The 24,410-nt window shown below is 41.6% G+C and overlaps 1 protein-coding gene across 13 annotated transcripts in view; it reads left to right on the forward strand.

The window, feature by feature from the left end:
• Positions 1 to 24,410, forward strand: part of nfixa (nuclear factor I/Xa) — a 140,449-nt gene that overhangs the window by 56,033 nt on the left and 60,006 nt on the right. For 11 of the 13 annotated variants that reach the window (XM_077604322.1, XM_077604314.1, XM_077604321.1 and 8 more), the window contains one exon: positions 9,839 to 10,370. In XM_077604322.1, the coding sequence (XP_077460448.1) occupies positions 9,953 to 10,370 (418 nt within the window). In that variant the 5' untranslated portion in view covers positions 9,839 to 9,952. Of the gene's footprint in view, positions 1 to 8,714; positions 8,776 to 9,229; positions 9,297 to 9,584; positions 10,371 to 24,410 lie in introns of those variants that run through there. The other 2 variants (XM_077604317.1, XM_077604313.1) reach the window with 2 other exon arrangements.

The following is a 24,410-nucleotide window of genomic DNA, read 5'->3' on the forward strand; positions in this document are numbered from 1 at the left end:
ACTTTGAATAATTACTTAGCTATTGAAAATCTCGCAGAACACAATGCAATAGTAATAAATAATGATGATGTGCTTTTATAACTTGAGACCCTGCGAACATATTTACCAATATGTAAAACAGGCCAGAATTCTCTATTATATTAGACAACTCCTTCTCAATAAAAACAATTACCTACTGGCACAGGTGAGAAAGTGTAAAAACCTAAGGTAACCTGGCTGGATTCTATCTTGATCCAAAAATTGTGCATTTATTTGAAAATGGAACCATTCCAGAAAATTTTCAGCATTGTTTTTCTCAGTTAAAAACCTATACTTTGACCAATTTGAAGACAGTCCTAAATACAGGAATAATTACTAAGGGTAGCCCTCAAGCGTCTTTGTAATAGTCAATACTGGCATAGGTCCAAAGACATTTTCCCATTATATATTAAAATAATATATATACAAATTTACAATGTATTGATGAAATGTTTAAAAACAAAATGTATATTTTCTGTATGAATGATGTTTAAAAAAAAACATCAAATATTCTCTTAAGCATCTGTAATTACCAAAGCACAGTTTTTTTTAGATTATAATTTTGACATGGTGATGAATTACTTTTTTTTCTCCAATCCGTCCTTATTTTCCCTGCTTCTCCGGCCTTTTATCGAGGTGGGTTTCCTCCATTTTATGTCCCCTCTGAAGACTTGTACTTATGGCTGTCTCCCTGTGGTGCTGTGGTGCTCTTGAGGTCTGTGCGAGGTGGTTTGGACTGGCGAAGTCATTGAATGCGGTTGCAGGGGAGATAACCTCCCATCAGTGTTTTGTGTGTCAGTTCTTGCTCTTGTTTTGCTGCGCAGTGAAATTCTAAAAGGGGAAAGCGGTGGTTTGAGGACAAAAGTTTGAAAAGGACCTAGTCTTTATACATGTGCGGTGGTGAAGGCTCTTTTGTTTCTCACTCTGCACGTATTTGTCTGCGTCCTCAGCGTCTTCCGGCCGGCATGCTGCTCGCTCAGCAGGGAATGCCACTCAAAAAATGGGCAGAGCGACCTTTAACCCTCGAGCTGCCAGCTCAAGAAGGGCTGCCCGTCTCCCTTGGACCTAAACGAGGTCAAGTTTAGTAGAGATTAAGAGCCAGCTCTGGGAGCGCCATTTGAAACAGACACCTTTTAACCCTAATGGGATCATAAGTCGGCTGGCAGGCCACTTGGAGCGGCCGCAAAGCCTCCGAGTCAACACGGTGAGACAGACAGACAAGGCAGAGTGCGTAGGCAAAGACCCAGCTTAGATCATGCCATGGGGAGTGGGCACCGGTTAACCCTCGTGGCGCCAAACCCCGGCAGGAAGGGCTCCAGCTCTCATGATAAGCAGAATTAAATCTGCAAGGTTCAGTGTCCCCGATAGGACAAGCTCACTAACGTGGTCTCTCATGCTTGGCATGGCTGCCTTCTCATCTGCAAAGTTGATTTTCATTCTTTCCTTTGTGGAAAGTCGTATATTGTAACTTACATCAACAATCTTCTGGTAATATTTCATCTGACGCCAAATTGGATGACAAAAATCACATAAATATAGTGGAACGCGCTGCAACCTCTGATTAGTTTGGCATAGAAACTCTTTCTCTTAGGAAATAACTGACAGGGAATTTATGCGTATCCGGGTGTAACTATGGCCATCATAAAACTCTTATTTGACTGTACAGGCCGAAAAGAATGTGTCGCAATAGGCTCCAGATCTCAAATTGTTTTCCCCTGAAAAAGTCAATGGCCAATTCTGTTTTATTTTTTTTATTTTCAACAATAATATTGACAGATAAAATCCAATAGGGAAAAAAAGTTAGCCGACTGAACTGAACCCTTTTCTGTCAAGCATACTTTTGGAATTGTATGTTCAGGGTGACCTATAGTAGTTAAATAGCTCTGATCCAATAAACTTGGATTCATGCAAACATTCTGTAATATTCATGCTAGCCCAGTAGTTGGCGATATTTCCAATGGGTGATTTTTCCAATGGGTGATTTTCCACCATTTTATTCAAATCCTTAATTTGAATACTTTGTGCGTATGTTGTAAGTGAATGAAGACAAATACTTGGAAGTGCAATAAAAGTGTATTTTGTTGATTAGTGCAAATGGTACCAGTGTTAATTTTTCGCTATTATTGATATTGTGGTTAATGTGTTGCTAAATGAAAATGTGATGTAATGAAAAGCAAAAGTGACCTTGTTTTTAATGCCCGTGTTACAGTTTAGCAAAACCAGTGAGAGTTCCACACTAACCAAAGAGTGAGGCGTGCTTGAAGCATTAGTGATAAAGAGCACATGCAGGCCATTACGACAAGTGAGATTGTTGAGCAGTAAGGCCCTGAGGGAAGACTGTAGCAACAATATAATGAAGGCAAAAAGTGTTGGGCAGAGACACTGACTAGTTTGAGGCAAAAGAAAGTCGAAGGCGGGGTGCACAGACCGAACGTGCGAGGCGGGCACATTGGCGAAGCATTTTTTTTTTTGAATAAAAGGATAAGGGCACTCTGCCCGGCATTTGGAGAGAGGTTGGCATCCTGCCTCGTCCGCAGACAGAATGAGGAATAAGAGAATGAAGGGGAGAGTAAGTCTCAATAGTGCATCTCTTGTGTGAGGAAACTCAGTCTTTGCCGGCCGCTGCTGCTTGTTAGGAAGGGGGGCTTATTGGGTGTCATTATCTCCTCCATTCTCTGTGTATTAGCTAACGATGAGGTTGGAGACCTCGAGGCCCCCTGGCGCTGGTTGTGTGCTGCCCGTGACGTACGCCTATTGGAGGTGTTTGTGAGACCTTGCCTGAAGCAAAAAAGCTGTTTTTTTCCATCCTACCATTTTTGAAGACTGGTAGATTTTAAAGTAAATGAATTGGAAAAAATATAGACTTTGATTCCCAGGTATATCAAAGGCAGTATTCATCAATGACGATTCCTGTTAAAAAAAAGTAAAATTTTGATGCACCGACATAGGTTTAGGTTCAACACAAATGATGGAAAGTACCTCTAACCTCCCAAAAACTCACCAATAGTTTACTTTTTATAGTTTTAATAATTGGGACTATTCCACATCTTTATGCCATATTATAGCGTGTTTTAAGAAAGAAAATTGTAAGAAGGCTCCAAATAATTATTTCTTGCTTAATTTGTTGATGTACAGGTAGATGGTTCACCTGTACTTGAACTAATTAAACAAGAAGTAATTATTTGGAGCTTTCCTACAATTTTCTTTCTTATTCTGGGAATGCATATTTGTCTCTCCATTTGCTTGGATTTCGTAAAAGTCATGTTGTACCTTTATGTATGTACTGAATGCTAAGTATTTTTAGGGTGTTTGAAAGTTTTCATCTTGATTGGCTGCGATCTGCCACATTGTACAACTGTCATTCAAGTCACTATTCGAGTAAAACTAGTTGCCGAACCCCACACATTGAGCGAGAGTTCAGTTAGGTCCACCGCGATGATAAATCGTAGTTCGAGCCTTACAACCGACAGAGGCGCAAAAAGCAAGGTCGATCCATTCCGTGCATATTTTTTCCCATGCAACCCTACAGAAATGTAATGTAGTATAATATAAACATTCATACAGTGTTCCCTATGTGCATTCACTTATCCTGTATATGCTTACCGTAATGCTACACCAGCCCGTCTTTTGCTCTTCTGTTCAAATGTTTCTAACCTTCTGCATATCTTCATAAAGTATAATTTTACCCAGTTGTGTTTAAAAGAACTGATAAGATCGCCACTCGGAGAAACTAATCCCCCCAATTCAACACACCGCTATCAAGATGAGACGTAAGTTTTGCATTACCGGCGGTAAGTGTGTAGTATTTTGCTGTAGTCGGCTTTTCGTTGGCCGCAAAATATTTTGGGTGTATGGAGTTTTGACTTTCCATCCACCAAAACCAAAGTCAAAAAATCCCCTATTTATTTAACAGCGGTTGCAGATAAATACAATCAAAATATGGGGGGATGTGTTTGCAATTAAGTGTATGTGGTGATTTTATGCAAAGAAAAACCACAAGAGCCTAACGGAATAAATCTGGATGTATGAAAAATGGTGAAGAAACATCTTTGATGTGAGTTCGTCCTCACACACTTTGGAATATTCCAAAGCTCACTCGTGCAGCAGGCACAAGTTCGGCTCGTTTTCGGTGCTCGCGTCTCCGTAGCTGTTTTAACTCTTCCCGCATGCTGCCTCATGCCACAAATGGCTTCCAGACTTTCACACGTACTAAGGCTTCAGTGTTTAAACACGCGTAATTACAAACGATGCGCAGACACACTTTAGACATCAATCTGCACTGATGGGGGGAAGACGTGGGGCAATGCTTCATTTCTACTTCCGTCTAGGAGAATGGCATGAGTAGGTTGTAGTAGGAAGGAAATTGAAGTGAAATAAAGAGGACTGATGTGTGTGGCCTCGGATAAAAGGATAACTATTTCCAGAAAGTTTCCAAACAGCCTAACTTGTGTGTTTGGATTTCATAACCGTGAGGTTTTCGAGATTGCCAAGATCCTTAACTTGGACGTAGTTGCCATTTGACTCATTGGACTGCTCCCAGCACACCTTACTTTCCCTGCTCTGCTCTTCAGAAGAAAACATGAAAACTTGACTCAGGCCGCAAATGCATTTTTCCCCTTTTTTTCCAAGAAAAGCTGGAACAAGACAGCATGTGTGCAAATTTCCAGTGATCCAGCATGCCTGTTTTATGTGAAAGTAAGAGCACTGAACAATTTCAAATTTACATTTTAAAAAAGGTCACTAGGTCACTTGTCAATAGTGGATATGATTTTACACAGGGTGTCAGGGATGAATTCTACTCATCACGTCTTGACATGCTAAAACCTTCATCAGCACTGTCTTTGTGAATATGTGTGCATGTGTTTGTTTCAACTATGATCTCAACAAGGGTGATGGAGTTTTTAGCATGTCCCCGTCACGGTTTTGAGATTAGGGAGGGACTCGATCCACGGTGGTTTTCGAGTTTGCACGTCCTGTCCGTGCCTGTGTTGGTTTTTCATGGCTACTCAGGTTTACTTCCACATCCCAAAATCATCCATGCTAGGCTGGTTGAGCTCTCTCAATTGTCCCTAGATGTGAATGTGACCGTGACTGGTTGTCTGTCTCATAATGCCCTACCATTGGCTGGCATCCAATTCAGGGTGTTCTCTGCCTACTGGCCACAATTGGCTTAGGATAAGATCCAGCACCCCCTCGCAACCCTTATGAGGATAAGCGCAATGGAAAACGAATACCACTGTGTATATCACAGCAAAATGGGAAAAAAAGAAAATATATTGAAAGACCTACATAATGAGTTCATTTTACGGTCTGTAGTTATGAGTGATCTTTTGTAATCTATAAATATATATTTCCATTTTAAAAATAGGCTACATTATCTCAATTAAGTGTACTTTCCAGTGACATGTCGTCTTATTCCAGAAGTTAAAAGAGCATCTTTGTATTTTAGCTCCATGGATAACAGGAAGTGGAAACAGGTCTGATTAGTATACAAATGTTGTGCTCTAACAGTCAGTCAATTAAGTTTCATTGATCACTAAAGCATTTGAATTTGATTTTGGAAAGTGATGACAGATAAATTGTGATACTTGACAGAAGGTACCGGTTGTGGATGCCTGTGTAATGAGGTCGTCTTTTTTTCCGGCTGGGAAGAATCATTCATATACACGTATTCAGTGTAGTGTTTTACAGTTTAAATGATGCATTTTGTCATTATTTGAAGTACTAAATGAAGTACTTGACAGTTTTTATGCACGTCATGTGCCTGGAGTCAGTGCAAACACTGCCTGCGTTATTTCGAGTTAACTAAAACCAACGACAAACATGATGGGAACATTTATGTATTTATTTTTAAGCGGCAGTTATTATTATTATTAGAAACAACTCAGTGTCAAGTCACATCATTCAGTGGACGGCAAGTGTTGAATTGAAGGTAAACTAAGGATTTTAATTGTTCCTTTTAGTTGAATTCATAAATAGTAATTAATTTCAAAGTACTGTTTTAAAATTTACACATGGCCTTTTAACACCAAATACTGGTGTTTGTATTTGATTTATACTAGTATAAGTGTTTACCATCTAAAATAATTCTTTTGTGTTGCTTTGGCTGCTTCCGGATGCTTTTTAAAAATAAATATATATTTTTTTTAAACTGCTCTTCAAGGCTCTGATCAACCCTCGCTTGGGAAGTGAACCCTGTCAGGGCAAGAGGGGGGCTTGTCTTGGCCGGCCGGCGGAACAAAGGTCGACATTTAGTGAAACGCTGAGCGTGGCATGCACAGATAAGAGAAACCCTCGTGTTAATGCCAAGCTACTGATACACACGCCCACATACACACGCACAAGAACCCAGACTGCAGTGGTCTAAGCCCCGGACAACTACCACCTGGGCAAACACAGGAAACCCTAATGGGTGGTGGAATTCAAAATTGTCCAAATATTTAAAGTTGAGATGCAATTGCAATTATGCATATCTAATGATCACAACCTGTGTAAATAATTCTAAATAAATTACTTTAAATATGCAGTAAAGTCTACAGACCCATAGAGGATTGAATTGTGCACGTCATAGGTAGCTTCATTGATGGAAAACTGATTAAATTATCGCCATCTCTTTTTTGGGGGGTTTGCATCACAAGGCTGTTAAATTCACAGGGGTGTCCAGACTTCAATAGGCACGTATGTACGTACCGTGTGTTAGCTTGAACAACCAGTAGTCGTCCTGTCACAGTCCGGTCCAGATGGGGTCGGTGCCATTCTTCTCTCTGATATGTATGCAATGAGCAATGTGGGCTTGCCAGCTGACCCAGTTAGCCAAGTAGTCACCCACCTAGCCAGCCAGCCAGCCCGTCATTGGACTGGACCTTTTTGTCGTCCAGACATTCACAGAGGGAGTGCGCCAGGCTAGTGCCGATGGTCGCGAGCGCCAAGTAGAGGACTCTGGCCTTTGTAAGGTGTTCACACACAAACACGCAGGCGGTCGGTCCCACTGGACGACAGACAGCTTGGCCACGTTATGAAATGTCTGGGCCCTCAACTTTGCCGCATGACAAGTTAGCTGCTCCCGGTGCCGAGATTCCGATTCATGTCTCTGTGATCCCTTGTTGAGTAATAATGTTGTTAATTAAAAAAAAAAAACTCAGTACAAAAGGCAAGAGAAGGAATTACGCTATGACACCTTTTTTGTCTTATTTTGATTTCATTCTTGTGACATTGCAACTTTCTTTATTAAAATTATGGCTTTTCATAATATTCCAGTTTGTTCAGTTAGGTTTACAACCTTTTAATTTACAGTAACTTTAGACTTATATTTTTTTCCCTAAAGGATTTCGTAAATCCGGATAATAAGTAATAACAATGAGGGATTATCATATCTTTCATATTGCAATTGAGTCCTTTCATTTGAGTTTTTTTCTTGCAGATTTACAACATTAGACTTGTAATTTTGACATTTAGGTTTTTTTTCTGTTTACATGTTCAGAACAATATTGTTTTATTACAACTCTTGCTTTAGGAACTTAGCCTTGAAGTTTTATTGCATTGACTTTGTTTTCACATGCAATGTATTTGTTTTACTTTAAAGACTACATTATACATGGAGTCATGTGGCCTTATTTTCATAAAAAAATACGCTTTCCAATAATAGAACTTGATCACTGGTGACTATTTAAAAATAAATAAAAAAACGTTTATAATTAGGGCAATTTTTAATACTATGAGTACTACTGTAGTATTATATTTTATTGTAATAAACGTTAATGATTGTGGCCACAGTTTAGTAAGTTAGCCAGTGAATAATTGTGAAAAGAAATAAATTATGCATTTGTATTTTTTGTGTTGTTTTGACTGTTTACTCGGTAGTCTTTATTATTCTTGAAAATATAATTAATTTATTAGCGTCTCTAAAGCAAAGGCCCTAAATTATGATAATCAATCGTTTAATGGAGCACACTTAAACTTTCATAAAGGCTGCAATATTGACTTGCATGAACAATTAAACATGCTGAGAATCATTAGACAAAAAGCACATTCCAGTGGTCCCATAATTTACAAAGATTATGTATTTGAAAGCCTCCTTTTAAAATTGTTGTTTTAATTGTTTTATTCATTTATTTTACTTTTTTTTGGCGATGACTGTATGTTTTTTGTCCGTGTGTGGGGGGTGTGAAAGACATTTTCACTCCCCCACCTCCTCGTCTCCTTGTTTGTGTGGCAAATCCGGGAGCAGCTGCTGGTCTCTGGGTCTAGTGGGATTTTTAGGCCTGCGTTTTCTCATGCCATCCCATGCCAAGGTGTTGTAATGCGAGCGGTTACTGTGAGTGGGGGTGGGTTCTGGGTAGACGGAGGTACTTTGGGGGAACAGTGGGGGAGGGTCAGTCTGCAGGTGGCGTCTAGAATGGACGCATGTGAAATTGCTATATCCTCTGGACCTTGCCTTTTTGCACTAGATTGGAACTTGTCTGTTTGGCGAATGAATGACGCACGCTCTGCCCGCAACACACACTTTCTCTCATTTTCTCTCTCTCTACCAGCCACCAAGCGTGCATCATACACCACCCGCCTCTGCCATCGCTCTTCCCTCCCTCCTCGGTGCTGCTAGCGAGCGTATTGGCTGGGCCGCCCGTGACTGGGTGCCAAATAGGTGGTCCCTGCACATGTTGGCACACACTCAGTCAATGGGCGCTGGAGCAAAGTGAGGAAGAAGAGAGCGAAGGCAGAGTTGGAAGCAAAGAGGGCGAAAAAAGCAGCGACACTCGGGTTTGCCAGCGGTCGCGCGCACTCGTCCAACATTGATTCCGTCCTCTTGTTTTGCTGCTTGTTTTTTTCTCTTTTTTTTTCTATCTGCGCTGACCCCATTGTCCAACTCTCTCTATTTCTCGCATGCAGGCCGAGTCTCATGCAGATTTGATTGAACTCTACCCTCTTTGCCAAAAGTCGCTTTTGCTTACCAGTCGACATATTTTCAACATTTTTCATTTTTGACAATTTACTCCTAGTAGTCATTTTTTTCAGTAGTGACGTTGCCGAAGTTCTTTGCACTCTCCTTCTGTTGTGCCTTTGAACAACAACTCTCCTGCTCTAGCTACACCTCCTCCCGTGTTCTTTTACTGGTACTACACCGTGACCTTTGGCTTTTTTGGGGGCTATTTTCATCGAAAAGCAACCCCCTCTTTTTTATTTTTTAGTACGTGGCCTTTCTTCTCCTTCACAGTGAACCATCAAATCGTTGTTGTTTTTTTGCAATCTCCGGTGTCAGTTTATGATGAAAGAGCAAAATGGTAACTACCAATTTATTTTGGTTTTTGCATTTTATGTAGTGTTAATTTCAGCTATATTTTAGGGAAACCAGAATAATTGTTTCTACAACAGTCTTGATTTGTGTTCCATTCTCAATCCTAACTGTTATTTGAACTCACCCGAGATGAGTTTATCAACTACATGTTACCTTTCTTTGAGTGTTGAGTTGAACTGTTTCCATCAATGTGATGTCTGTTGGGGAGAGAGTGTCAGGACTGTCTCTCTCTCTTGCTCACTCTCTCTCTTTCACACACACACACACACACACACACTTTCTCTCTCTCTCTCTCTCTCTATCTCTCTTTCGGCGCCTCTCGTTCATTCCCTCGCTCCGCTCGCACGGAGCAGGCGCCGCTCCTCCATGCTGCGCGCCGGTGCTAACTGCCTCACCTCTCTCTTCCCATCCTCCCCCCCACTCCCCCTCTCCCCGTCCTTCTCTCCCCCATTCTCCCCCTCCTCGTCCTGCTTCCCCCCATCCTCCCTCTCCTCCTCCGCCCACCCCCTGTCCTCCTCTCTCATCCAGGATGAATTCCACCCCTTCATCGAGGCCCTGCTGCCCCACGTCCGCGCCTTCGCCTACACCTGGTTCAACCTGCAGGCCCGTAAGCGCAAGTACTTCAAGAAGCACGAGAAGCGCATGTCCAAGGAGGAAGAGCGCGCAGTGAAGGACGAGCTGCTGGGGGAAAAGCCCGAGATTAAACAGAAGTGGGCGTCGCGCCTATTGGCCAAACTCCGCAAGGACATCCGGCCCGAGTTTCGCGAGGACTTTGTGCTCACCATCACGGGGAAGAAACCCCCCTGTTGCGTGCTGTCCAACCCCGACCAGAAGGGCAAGATCCGTCGCATCGACTGCCTGCGCCAGGCTGACAAGGTGTGGCGACTGGACCTTGTCATGGTCATCCTGTTCAAAGGCAGCCCATTGGAGAGCACGGACGGGGAGCGCCTGGTCAAGTCGCCGCAGTGCACCAACCCGGGCCTGTGCGTCCAGCCGCACCACATCGGGGTGTCCGTCAAGGAGCTGGACCTCTACCTGGCCTACTTCGTCCACACGCCAGGTATGTGGGGAAACTCGCTACCTGTTGGGAGGAGGGGCACGTGGGGGACTCTTACTACACCTCACCTTTGCAGCACACTAATCTGCAAACATCCCAAAATCTCAAAAGTGAAAGTCTTAGAATGTTCAGTTTTTCTTTTTTAAATTAAGGCCCCACACCATCAAAAAAAAGACACTGCCAAAATTTAAATTCTATTTGAACGCAACCATTGAGAAAAAAAACTTCTTTTTTTGTAATATGTAATTTTCATTTGCAACCCTACTTACAACAGAAAAAAATATTTTTAACATGATGAATGAACCCACTTTTTGATGCCAATATTTAATATTACTTGTACTATAAACAAAAAAGTCAAATGACATCATCATGAAAATGTATTTTAATTGAAGTGTGAAGATAATTGCACATTTTAATATTATGAAATTTTTGCTCGCTTGCCATGTCTTTTTTTTAGTATTTGTTTACATGGCAAAGTACACCCAAATGTAGTAATTTGTGTGTGTGTGTGTGTGTGAGTGTGTAGAGGGCAATGGTCCAACATGCCCTGGCAAGTCCATGCTGCTTTTTCCGAAAAAAGCAGATCGCCTTTTTCCAAAGAAAAAGGCAGTTAATTTTTTCTCTGCGTATGCTTTCAAGATTATCGCTCCAGTCAATTTGAGTGTTTTTGTTAGGCGAGTCTTTATAAAATTTCTTCAAATTCTGACAAATGTGCCATTGTAGCCATGGATTGTCATTTGGCTTGAACCCAGAAGTGTGTGTTGTTTCCTCCACGCATGTGTGTGGGAAAGACAGAGCTGCGAGTCTCCTACTCTCAGGCCGCAGACACTTTTCGCCTTCACCGTCTGCCTGAACGCCTGCACTGCCACAGACCTGCCCGTCAAAAAGCACACACTCACACACTCTCGCTAATGCACGCTCAGCCAGAATCATGCGGCCACCTTCACAGCCATTCACACACGCACAGAAAACTAAAAAAAAAAGTTTAAAAAAATAGAAAGAGAAAGAATAGACAAACAACCCATCTTTTGTCGTGTACTTTCACACTTTAAGCCAGAAATGGTTTCAGTCACATACGCACACACACCCACACACACTCAGCCAAAAACCAGCCTCGATACATTTTGATATAGCCAAAGTGTGTTGTTTCACAGCCACTACGATGGATACACACACACACACACACAGGCAAATTCAGCCAAAAATTTCTCCCTGTAGCTTCACATGCAGCCATTTTGTGCTCAACCAAAATATAGTGTTGTGTTGTAGCGTTGCTCCAATACGTCCACGCGCACACACATTCACAAAGCGCATTTTAGAGCCAAATCCTCTAAAAACACACTTCAGCCTGTTACACACAAACACCGGCTTGTAACCTAATATTATTACAGCTGGATATTTTTGGTTTGTTTTCGCCATTTTAGATGAGTTTCAACCAGTATTTCACAAATGCATAATAATTTATGCTATCGCTGCCTCCCTCCCCTGCTTAGAGCTTGTCTTCCACGCGTACACACACTAGTACGAAGCCACACTTTTTAGTCCAGGCCAAACACCTCCCAACCATTGCATTTCCTATTCTTCTACTCTTTTTTTTTTTTTTTTTTTACAATATTAAAATGGAGAGATTTTAAAAACTCGCTTTTCCTCCAATTTCTGGATGTATCTTATTTTTTATTGCGCAAAATGACTTCCCAATATGTGATAAAATACAGTATATGTAAAACTGCAACTTTATTTTTCATTTAAATTTCTTTAAAAATGATTTTTAATCACCATAATTATTTTTTTTAAACTTAGTCAATAGGGAGAAATTAATCGTTTTTGTAAAGCAAATGGCTTACTTCTAAATTGCGATTGTGAATGGGCAACATTTTCATGACCATTTTCCGACATTTTGCACATCCTGAAGCGCTTGGATTTTTTTTTCAATATTTCCGCGTATGAAATGTAATTTTTCTTTTCTGCGTTCAACACGTGGCTGCTTAATGGGGGAGGTGCACAGTGCACGGCTCATTCGTAATGTCCACTCGCCGCGTGCGCTCTGCTGTTTGCTTAACGGCGGCGTGCCTCGGCTCTTTTCCTTCCTCCAGACAGGCCCGACTTGGAAAGAACATTTGGGGCCTGCAGTGAGCGCGAAGCGGTGGGATAAAAGCAAAGACAAAGGGTAAACCGCTGTCTTCGAACCTGCCCAAAGGTCAACAGTTTTATCACGCTTGGCTCTAACGAAGTGTGAGGTCGCCAAAGCATATTCGTGAGCCAGCAGTCCTGAAGGCCCATTTATTTTTGTTCTCTCTCCCACGTTCGTGTTATTTTATTTATTTATTTATTCATTTCTTTTGCTCCCGTCGCGCAATGAATGGTGCGACACGCTCATTGTTTGTTTTGTTTGCTTTGCATTTTGTCGGGCTTTGGCATCGCCGCCTTTACTGCTCCTGTTTGATCCCGTACACACTGTTGTTTTGTCTCCTTAAACATGGCCCTCATTGTTGTTCGCGCAGAGGTAAAGTCTCTGCTCATCTCTTTTGTTGATATTGTGGAAGACAGAGAGCGGGAGAGCGCGAGAGTGTGCGTTGGAAAGGAGAGAGGAGCCTGCGATAGTGATTGTTCTGTTTGGCAGCGCCCAAGCTCGCTTGGTGTGGGAAGAAGAGAAAGACGTCTTGTGTTTTGTTTATGACAGAGTGGCAAAAAGCTGCCACGGGGAATCTCTGGGCTCTCTGTCAGGCTTTCTCTGGCTGTTCTTCAGCCAGACAGACAGCCAGCCAGCCTTCGAGATTCCTCTTTTTTACGGAGCACCACAGCCGTGACAGAACCAACCGCGCAGGCGTCACAAACTGCACGTCCTCTTGTTTTCAGACACTTCGATAAAGAGCAACATGTCTTTGAATGTTGCAAGTGAAATACCGGGGCACGGGAGACACGGCGGATGAACAAAGAGTCTTCACGGTGACTTTAAGTATTTTCTTTTGATCCACAGAGCTCAAAGGGATCGACAACAGTGTGCCTGTTTGCAATAAGAGTCCATTTCTCTCAATCAAATCAACTGAGTTCTCTTCTACTGAACCCCATTACATTACAATACTTTTAGTGTACAGGAATATCTTATTACTATATATTCTGCGCATGAATGGGTATTCATCCTACGATCGGTAGGTGATCAGTTCAGGGTGTAGGGTGTTATTTTTTGGCCTTGGTGGTTGTCTCCTGCTGAGCGCTATCATTAAGACTCGCAATGTTATTATTCTAACGGAGATAGTGATCTCTTGGCCGTCAAGTGCCAACGCTCTGCATGGTAACCACAAACTGGCATGCTTCCTGTGAATGAATGAACAAGTGTCTGCTCAGAGACTGAACTCTGGCGCCCGTGAAGGTGGGTGCTCGTTATCAGTAGGGCGATCCATTTACTTCTCAGCCCAATGTATTTGATTTGCTTCATTAAACCATTTGCATATTTTGCTGTTTTAGATTAAAAGGCAGCACATTTATCATTTGCCCGAGCATGGAAAGGGAGATTAAAAAAGCATTTGTCAAGCCAAAGTTAGCTCATTGCACTTACTCATATTCTGGAACACAGTCCGCCTCTTTTATTCCTTCTGCAAGCCGCAAGTGTGATTATGAAAAGATGTTTCAAATGTGTTTCCAATCGCGAAAAATAAAAAAGCTCAGCGCAGGAAATTTGCAGTCACTCCAAGGGAGGTGTGAAATCTGCGCACTGTGCCATTTGTGCCGTGACCGCTCCACACTGCGCTCTCTCCAGTGCCAGATGCTGGCTCCCTTGCGCCAGAGTCCCGGGTAGATGTAGAAAACCCCCGGCACTGAAGCCAGACCCCTGACGCATTGACCACAGGAAGGAGTCACAAATATAGTGCCTGCTTTGCTTCTTGAAAGAGGAATTCAGTACAAAAGGAATTTGATTCACGCCTTTAGTTTGTCTCTGAACTAATGTGGCAACTCAATTTGCTCATTTTGCAAAGCTAAGAAAAAATGGCAAATATTACTGTACTGTAGTATTCATCTTATGGATATGTTCCTATAAAAAGCCTGGTGGTTGACGTCAGAAGCTGGTGTAGAGTTCATGTAGGTGTATACTGTGATCGCAGTACAGGGAATTACTCAATTTTTTACCTCAGACATCAGCCGACCCTTCTCTTGTACCTCAAAAAAGGAGTGGAATTTGTAAGTCAAGTTATTATCGTATGTACAACAATTGCGGGAGAGGACAGGAGTGTTGTAGTTTTGACGAACTATGATGAATGGCTCACAGCGTGGTCCAAGTTGTCTTATGGACAGATCTCCACTGTTTTACCAAACTTTTTTATTTCCTCGGTTGAAAAATATCAGTTGTTAATTACTTCCTGGTCTCTTCTTCATGGGGGCACAGTGCTTGTGCGTAAGTGTGATTTCTGGATGTTTGCGTGAGCGCCGCTCAGGATGACCCTCAGCGGTCAAGTGTGCGCTGAATGAAGTGTCGACACTGAGAGAGTCAGTCAGGTCGGAGGCTTTTGTGTTACGTACTGTGGGAACAGAGCCCGCGGCAGCTAAGAAAAGCCCTCCACATGCAAGAGTGGCTTTGGCATTGGGAGGCGTTCGCCCGGCAGCCTCCGTTTTTCGGGGCCCGCCCATCTTTTTACACATTGTCGGGAGGTGAAGATAGAAGGGAGAAGCTTGTCGCATTAGAAAAAGGAGCTTCTTCTCTTGCTACACTTGGCCGTGGAAGAGAGTCTGGTATTTGGCCTGCTCCTGGGATCGGTCTAAGCCAAAGCCCTGCTGTGTGGATGTGTGCGCCAACACACACAAGCAGAATAGAGGCTTGCATAGATGATGTGCTTCCATCATTCCAAAAACCCCAGGATCTTCATTCATATCATTAGACCGCTATGACTCAAATGCACACAAGGCGGTAAAAATTAGATCATGTTGTTGTCTTTAGTCTTCAAATTAATTGCCTATTGTTAAAATTGTATGATTCACTCACAGTTTTTCTTCTTAAAAAGGGATTTTAAAACAACTGCATGTGTTTGTCTCCGTTTTCTGTTTGTTCAGATGTGGAAGATTACTTCAGGACAATTTTTAGGCAGTAGACGAGTACGTTGCTGTTATTTTGCTCTTTTAAAAACTAAAATATAATACTACATTTTACTGTAATCTTTTCATTATAGATAAAATTCAATTGTCACATGGGCATTTCTCCACAGACTAACCTCACAGTGCAGGGTTGGATTTTGATTTTGCTCTCCTATTTTTTCCTTTAATGAAAATGGCCATTTTATTTAAACGAATGCTCTTTTACCCTAAATGTCATATTTTTCAGTTTACAATTTTTTCTCTCTTTTTATTTTTTTTCTCCAGTTAATTACATAACACTAAATATAATGATCAATCACGTGATAATCTTTTCATTTTATGTTGCATAAGGGCACGCTCCCTCACTGAACTCAATTTAATACGTAGTTATTAGATTTAATTACACAATTAACTATTGGCATTTAAAAGAAATGCATGTAGGTACAGCTGCATTTGGTGTAAATAATAAAAAAAAAAGGTTCTGACTTTGGCTGAGTATTTTTTTCCCCAGTTTTAAATTGGTACAAAAAGCCTTGAGAGAGAGCCTGGAAAAAAGGGGGAGAAAACAGAGTCAAAAGCAATGAGGGGGTGGTATTGTCTGTATTAATACGGTGTCTTCCCAGCGCCGGCTCCCTTTTCAGCCTTTTGTTGCAGCTCCAACCGTGTAATGTGTCCATCCCCAAAATCCACATAGCCACTCAGGAGTGTTAGCCAGCAGAGGCAGACGGGAGGAGGAGAAGCGGGGGGGCATTTGGGGGTAATGTTCACTACCAGGCAGGCCCATCAGGGTTAGAAGACCCAGGGAGGATGGCTGCACCCACAGGAGGGGGCAAAGTTGACTGCTTCCATAATTCATATTGAAAATACCATTTGAGTGACAAGCACCACAAGCAACATTTACATCAAAGTTAAGAACTCTTTTATTACGGTCATATAAATGTATAGCAATATGGTGTTAATGCTTGTCAAAAATGATCCCATTTGCTTCCTTTGTTATTTTCAACAACAAATTAGATTTGCTATCAATTCATAGAAACTTTAAGTAGACAACTAATTGGGATTTCATAAAATTGAATCCTTCTAATATGGGCACCACAATTTCTGTATAAGTTTTTAATCCCCTAAAAAATATTAAATCAATCCCCCCCCCCAAAAAAAAAAGGCCATAGTGTGCAAAAATGTGACAGGCCAACCTGACTGAAATGGAAATGCTATGCCATTCATCCAAAAAGGTCAATTAAAAAATCGAATTCAATTTTTCACATCTGGTTGACAAATTAAAGAAGAAAAAAAAGAACGTGGGCAAATCTAACACGGCAGTGGAGTCTGATGTACCGAAAGTGAGAGGCAGAGTCGTCGGCTGTTTTTTTGGCACGGCGGTATCACTTGTACGCAAGATGCCAAATTTTCATATACACTCTCTGCCAACCTCCTCCCTCTGATCCTCGCTTTCTTCTCATCCCTTTTTCACGTTCCTCTTTCACACGTTCCCTCTTTCTTTTATTCCTCTTTAGAGTTCAAACACAGGCCCTCCCCTAGCCTCATTAGCACCAAGGAGTCCTGTTTGCAGCTTCAGAAAAATGTAAAATAATTTGTAAGTGCAAACATTTTAGTACTCAATAGGACCATTATCTTTATTTTTCTTGAACGCAGGCCATCAAGAGGTTGTGAGCCTTGACTGTGGGTAGTCCAACCCCTTCCATTTAGTCACTATGCCTTGCACCGTGTTTTATATATATATATATATAAATGTGTATATATATATATATATATATATATATATATATATATATATATTTAATGGACACGATGTATACAAAATGGGTGAATGAATTTAAAAAAATGAAAAAATCATAACATTTATTTTTGTGTTATTTATAAAGTCACTTTAAGTTCCCCTAATTTAGCATTATTATACTCATAGGCAACCTACATTGTCCTAGTTTACCCCCGAGTTGTTTGAAAACATTCTTTTAAAAAATCAAGGAAAGTTATTAAGATATCTTTCTTAATAATCCTGATATACCTTGCCTTGAATCACAATTTTTTGGTACTGATAGAATTAATATGGAGTGTGCAAACATGAAACCCACTTGTAGAAGTAGTTCAAGAAGAGTCTCAAAGCACGTTAAAAGTTTCACTTGCATAGCTGTTCAACCTCTGTTTCATTTGACCTTAGAGGCTTATTTGATTAAAAAAATAATTATATATATATATATATATATATATATATATATATATATATATATATATATATATATATACTGAGAGACATTTAATTCTCCGCATTAGCTTTATATATATTTATATTGTTTCATGTTTTTTTTTGTCAGTTAGGTTTAAAATTAGATTGTGAGCGTCACAAGGCACCATTTGATGTTGATGACACTGCAAGAAGGCGAGTAGTTTATAGAAGATAGATGGCCGTGTTAAGGGCTTTGGGTAGGAGTGTCCATGGCGAATGAGTGCGCTCGCTGAGAAGCGCAGCAGAATGCAAAGAATCAAATTTGGCAAACATCTGTGTAAGCGAGTAAGCTTCAAATCAGTTTGGCCACAGATCTAGGACACTAGACGGCAAGAAGAAAGCTGGATGAAATGGGATAGGGAGAGAGACGTGATGATGGGGATGTACTTGGGCGAGACTGTGGGGAGGGGGCCGAGGAGGTAAGGAGAGTTCCTCAATGACGACTTGAAAAACGGTAAATAAATGGAGTGGCGGTAAACAAGGCTTCGGCGCTCCATCAAAAGACTCCATTCATGTGTGAACAGGAGACTCTCTCTTTTCTCTTTAGGAGACCCAGAAAGGAAGCCAGTGACGCTGACGAGAGCATGTTTAGATAACAGGATGAGCTTAGACGGGAATGGCAATAGTGTGTGTGTGTGTGTGTGGGTGTGTGGGTGTATTTGTTAGTGTTTGTGTTTTATTTTTGAGGGAGGGGCAGAGCAGATGGAAGGTGGACGCAGACTTAACGAGTGGGGTAAGGTGGGGGTGTGTGTTTTTGTTTGTTCTTTATCACTAATGTGGATTTGGGGAGGGGGGGGTAGAGAGCGGGCCAATCACTATGTGCTAAGCAGAGCAGGGTTTTGTGTTCTTTTGGCAAAGCGTATGCGCTTCTATGCGTGAGTGTGCGTGTGAAAGCATATGTTCGCATGTCTCATCTAAATTTTTTTCTTAGTCTTTACTATGCATGATGCTAGACCCCCACGGGTACCGTCTGCAAAGAGTCGAGTTGGGTTCCCATGGACATACCGGTGAAATGGCATCAGGAAGCTTCTCCGCGATGCAGCTTGTAGTTATTCAAAACACCGACCCGGAGTGTCAAGATGTCTATTGTGCATATTCTCCCCTACAAACTTTTCAATTAGTTGGTGGGTAAGCTAAAATTACATTAAAGCACTTAGTGTGTTGTAAATAGATTTGTAAGGCATGGGAGCCAAAGCAAGTGGCACTTATTAAAAGCTTCAATTCATTAAGTCCATATTCAAGTCATATTGGGAAAACAAAACCATTAATTTCATTTCTTTTTAACTTGCTACTGTTGAAGAGGGCATCTTAGATTAGTGTAGCCTTGCTTGGAGTGCCATAGGATTGGCTAGCAGCCACTTGAAATTCCACTGGTCTGAAAGTGGGAGAATATATGTGATTTTGTTTTTATTCAAAGCATAAAGTGCTACAATTGTTTGAACAGCATCCAATCTGTGAGTTCTATTAATTTCTGACTTTTATTGGTTACGAAACATGTCAACTTAATGTAATTTCGTTCGAGCCAGGCTATCAAAATTACTTCTATGTAACTTGCAGTTGATTTTAGGGTTGCCATGCCACTGGGCAACCCCCCTTCTCTCTGTCCTCTCTCTTGCCACCCAAACTGCCCCCCACCCCTCCTCACAGCCGCCTGTTCCCCTACATTTATTGGACCCCAATTTGGCTGGCACCATGGCAACCATGGCTCTCAGGGATCCTTTGCCTGGGTAGAATCCAAGGTGCCTTCAGGGTGGCACTGGCTGGTGCTTTCTGCATCCATGGATTTTCATCTTAGTTGTTTGTGAGAGCGATGCCACCGGTGACCCTAACTCAAACTATTTTTTCTGTTAAATAACCAGCAGCTAACGTGACACGCCGTATCCGGTCGTATTAGCCTCTGCTTTGGGCCTGCCTGGGTTTCAGCAGTAAATCATTTTACCAGTATGCATATTGATGGGATATATCTTTATGCACAGTCCTGCCTCCCACATGAGAGGAAGACAAGAGAATGAGAGGAAATGAAACAACATACATGGGTTGCATTTTAAATGTATAATAAATGAGCAAGCAAGGATATATTTGGTGCATATGTAAATATCCATTACCGCGCATTTGTCTTTTTGAGTCCTGTCAAAACATGTGTGATATTCAAATGCAGGTTTTTTTTTAAGCAGGCGGAACTGTTGCTAAGAAAAAATATGCTTTCATAACATATCTGTATGTCCTGATTAGTCACTTTGTACAGCAGAGGTTTGGAAACTGTGTTGTGCTTTTAGGTTGATTGCAGTAATATGAAAATAATCTTCTGATAGTAGCTTTTGCTAAGGCTGAGTCGTTCCAAATATTTGTTAAGGTTGCAGTCAATTTTATTTACTTTGCGTGTCTAGAAAAGTGGGCTATTAGTTTGATTTGAGGAAAATTGGAGTGCTCTACATGATGGCAACTACCCATGTCATTTGAGTCAGGCACAACTGATTTGGTGACTCAAAGAGTCAAGGCTGGTTTAGTGTTATCAAAAACAGAGATGTTTTTTTAGAGCCCATCTCAAACTTATAAAGAAAGAGGTGTTGTGTAACTACGCTCTAAATGTGTGTTTCTAGCACTTGTGTGGAGAGGAGCACGTCGAGAAAGAATGGGAATCTCATCACCCGGTTCCCTTGGAGCCTGAGTCAATATCCGTGATAGGTCAAAAGCCAATCACTGTGCCAGTATGTCCCATTTAATGAGAGAAGCAGTACAGTTTGACGGAGCTGGGATTCAGATCAACAAGCCAGTTTGCCGAAGGATTTATAGGCAGTATAATCACGGCAGTGGTTTGATTTTCTCGAACACCGCCGAGTTAACTATTGCAATGCGCCTTCCTCTGTGAGGACAAAGTCGGCTTGCCTTCTGAGTAGAGCGCAAACGGTGCATTCGTCATGCGAGGTGTGCAGGGAGATATGGTGTGTCATGTGAAATGGTTCTGGCAGTGGTGTGCACAGACAGCGCTGCCAGCTTTTGTGTATTGGTCCACGGTAGGACATTGAAGGGGAAGAATGCAACTTTTTTTGTCTTTTTACTTTAGAAAGAGTACACTATTGTAAAGATTTAGCATGTTTTTGTTGTCTCTTTTTGTTCACCCTGCCCTGAAATTGTCAGTGAGATTGAAGATCGTGACAGACTAATGAGCTGCCTTTCCTGCAATTACCCTCCTCTCTTGTATTTGCTCTTTCTGTCTCTGTTGAGCTTTTTCTCCACTTTTCTCATGTGCTCCTTCAAGTAGATTCATTCTTTCCCACTACTTTTTTTTTTTACACTCCCCCTTATTTAGAACTATGACTAAATCATTGTGGAAAAAGTAACTGGATGGTCATTTGGAGAAATTGGTTCCTAATTTGTGGTTGATTGTTATCTAGGAAGCAACCTAGATCTGCTGCGCGGTTTTATAGTGCTGCCAGTTTGGGCTTTTGTTTGTTTTGGCTTCCACTTCACGGAGCTTGAAATTGAATTTAAATGCAAGTTTTACACAATTCGTAATGCCACACAAAGGGGTGAAAGTTTCTGATGATAGATATTACTTACTTAGTATTGATTTTTATTCATGATCCATCCATAGAAAAAAGTTTTATAAGACTAATATAAATATTTACACGTTGCACTGATAGTGTAGTGTTGCAGTATAAGACAGCGTAGGTTAAATTCCAATTTTGAGATCTATGCTACCTTTATAGGTGACCAGTGTTTGACTAAAACCACTCAGTGATGTAGTATAATCAAGTAAACTAGGATTAGTGCTAACCCACCACCATACTAAATAAGATATTGGATTAAAGAAAATTGATGAAACACAATTATAACATAACTACACTGTATATTATTTTGCATGATATTGCAGCCTTTGTCAGTCAAGATCCTCTTTGAACTTGAAACCGGTGAATGGCCATACATTTTCTTGGCTTAGGTATGACCCCTTGAAAAGGTCTTGACCATGTTCTCTACCAATAAAAGGCCACTAGCATTGAAATGTTTTTGCAGGGAATCAGTTAAGCTTGTCATAATGAGTAAATCCTCACATAGCTGTTTGGATAGTAAATGATTCGCACGGGTGTTAAGGGGATGCTACTTCTAAGCTGGGTGCCAACTGCCATGCGTCTTATCTCTTCAGTCTTGTGCCAAGTAAAAGTCAGTCTCCATGCTAATTCCTCGCTTTGGTGCAGAAGTCCGGCAATGTCACCAATGAAATCCCATGGGACATCTGCCCTTTCTGCGGCCTTTACCTTGTCTCACTCCGATGGAGTACGAAGCAATGGTGGTAACGTAGGTGGCAAGTGCGAAGATTTTGTTGATTAAAAGTTGTTGTTGTAATGACACAGCTTAAAATGCCAGGTGGTGGATGTGTAATGCTAATCTCCTATCTAATTTGGAGGTCCAGAGGTGAAGCCCTTAATCCATAACAAACACGTACGCTCCCACGTAGTCTTACACACATATGGACACAGGCATAGACAAAAATCCCTCACACTAACAACTTCAGCAATGTACCATATTCTTTTTACTTTGTGTTTACATACAACACTACAACATTTTACAAAATTATAATGCAATAATTTGTCAGTCTGACCTCTTTACACGGTGGGTCCTTTTTTTTAAACTTGTTTCTTATTTTATTTTACCAAAGGGAAACATCTTTTCATCATATTGTCAGCCTGCAACAGGTGATTTGAATCTAAATGAATTTAAAGCAGCATGATCGTCAATCAATTCCGCAAAATGTTTTGTTGGATATGAGAAGAGAAAGCAAAAACTGGTTGCCTTTGTACAGATGTTTTATTCAATGCCCCACCCCGATCCAAGTATTTTAATGTATTTGATTGATCCTAGTATACTGTATGTAGAGAAAGTTCTCAGAAAGGGATGACTGGTTGCTCCGGTCTTCACCTTACTTAAACCCCACGCCACTCCCTGCTCTACTTGCCGAAAATCTCAAGGCTTGTAAATGGATTTTCTGTTAACACAAATGACCCCTCGTTTAGAAATCAGTAAATATTGAGAGCTGTTGACAATTCAAGTTTAAGGTTGATATTAAAGTGACATGAAACCAACGAGAATCAAATAGTCACCAACATGTTCCCAAAACTAATAGAAAATGACTTTACTGCTGTTTGGTTTATGGTGTTTGCTCATAGACCTGAATTTAGGCAAGTGCACAAGCTCTTAAAAAGACAAAACTATTTTCTATGCTTGCTGTTGTTTACTATTTAGGATCATTTGTGCAATGGATTTTCCCCTGGGCTTTCCTGGGTTCAAGTCCAGGTCGGTCAGCCTGTGTGGAGTTTGCATGTTCTCCCCGGGCCTGCGTGGGTTTCCTCCCACATTCCAAAAACATGCATTGTGGGCTGATTGGACACCCTAAATTGACCCTAGGTGTGCGTATGGGTGTGCATGGTTGTCTGTCTCCTTTTGCCCTGCGATCGGCTGGCCACCTATTCAGGGTGTCCCCTGCCTCTGGCCCGGAGACAGCTGGGATTGAGTTCTGCACCCCCCGTGACCCTAATGAGGATAAAGTGGTTTAGAAAATGAGAGTGGCAGGTGTGACACCCATGTGTTTTAATGTATAAGTGTGTGTTGAAAATCAAGTTCAGAGGGGGCATACAGGGACTGATTGGAAATTGCGTCACCTGTGGTGTAGGGTTATCCAAGGTGAAAGGTCTCTGCAGGCATTAGGGCAGGGCTAAGGGAGGAGGGAGGAGCTAAATGAAAAGTGACTGAGCTGCTCTGAAAACCTGTGAAGGAGTTATGGCTTGCAGTTAAAAGCTTCAAATATCATGGAAACAAGGAGGCGTGTTTCTTATGAAAGAGAAAACCTCTGTTGTGTGTGTGTGTGTGTGTGTGTGTGTGTGTGTGTGTGTGTGTGTGTGTGTGTGTGTTTTGGGGGTGGCGTGGGTTCATGATGCAGGGAGGTGAGACTGATAGTCCAGGTTCTCAAGGTGAAACGTAAGAAGGGTGAGGAGGAGGAGGAAAAGATGATAAGTGGGGAGGGCAAAGAGTGTAAGCACCTTTGCTGGGCGGGTTTCTTGAGGTCGCGGCGCTGAATATCACATAGGAATGTGGAATGCTGACACGCTGCCAATGCAAACACACCGGCTGCACCACTGCCGTGCCCAATGGCTGTCAAGGGCTGCTTTATATACACGCACACAAAAGCACTCATCACGTGTGTGTGGAGCAGTATACTGTATATACACTTGCACAGAATGCCGAGTCCACTGAGTAAACACAACGCAGAAATAATCAATTAGTGCACAATTGGCCATGGGACACACACATACTTTCGCTTGTACAAACATCTGCACTATTGACACCCGCACAAAACGCCACGTTTTGCACTTATGGTGATCCGAGGTGTATTGTAGCTGCTCAGTTGGGATATTCTTAACTCTCAAGTGTGTCATCTACTGAAATATCTTAGTTTGTGTGTGTGCGTGTGTGTGTGAAGGAAGACCATTTTAATGGGCCATAGCAGCATAGCTGAAATGCAGAGAGCTGGGAGTTATTACAGCTGTGAGGCACAGAAGTATTCAAGTACAGACAGGCACATGTATGAATAAGTGATTCTTTTACTGCGGGCTGGACAAACTTGTTAAAACACACTTGCATATAGACTTGAAGTTGCAAAGAACTTATACAGCATTAATACATGGCATGCCTCAATTACTAATCGCCAGGTGCATCGTCTACTTGTATAAATACATGCC

The sequence above is a fragment of the Stigmatopora argus genome, chromosome 7 (genome assembly GCF_051989625.1).
Source record: "Stigmatopora argus isolate UIUO_Sarg chromosome 7, RoL_Sarg_1.0, whole genome shotgun sequence".
In the NCBI taxonomy this organism is placed as follows: Eukaryota; Metazoa; Chordata; class Actinopteri; order Syngnathiformes; family Syngnathidae; genus Stigmatopora; species Stigmatopora argus.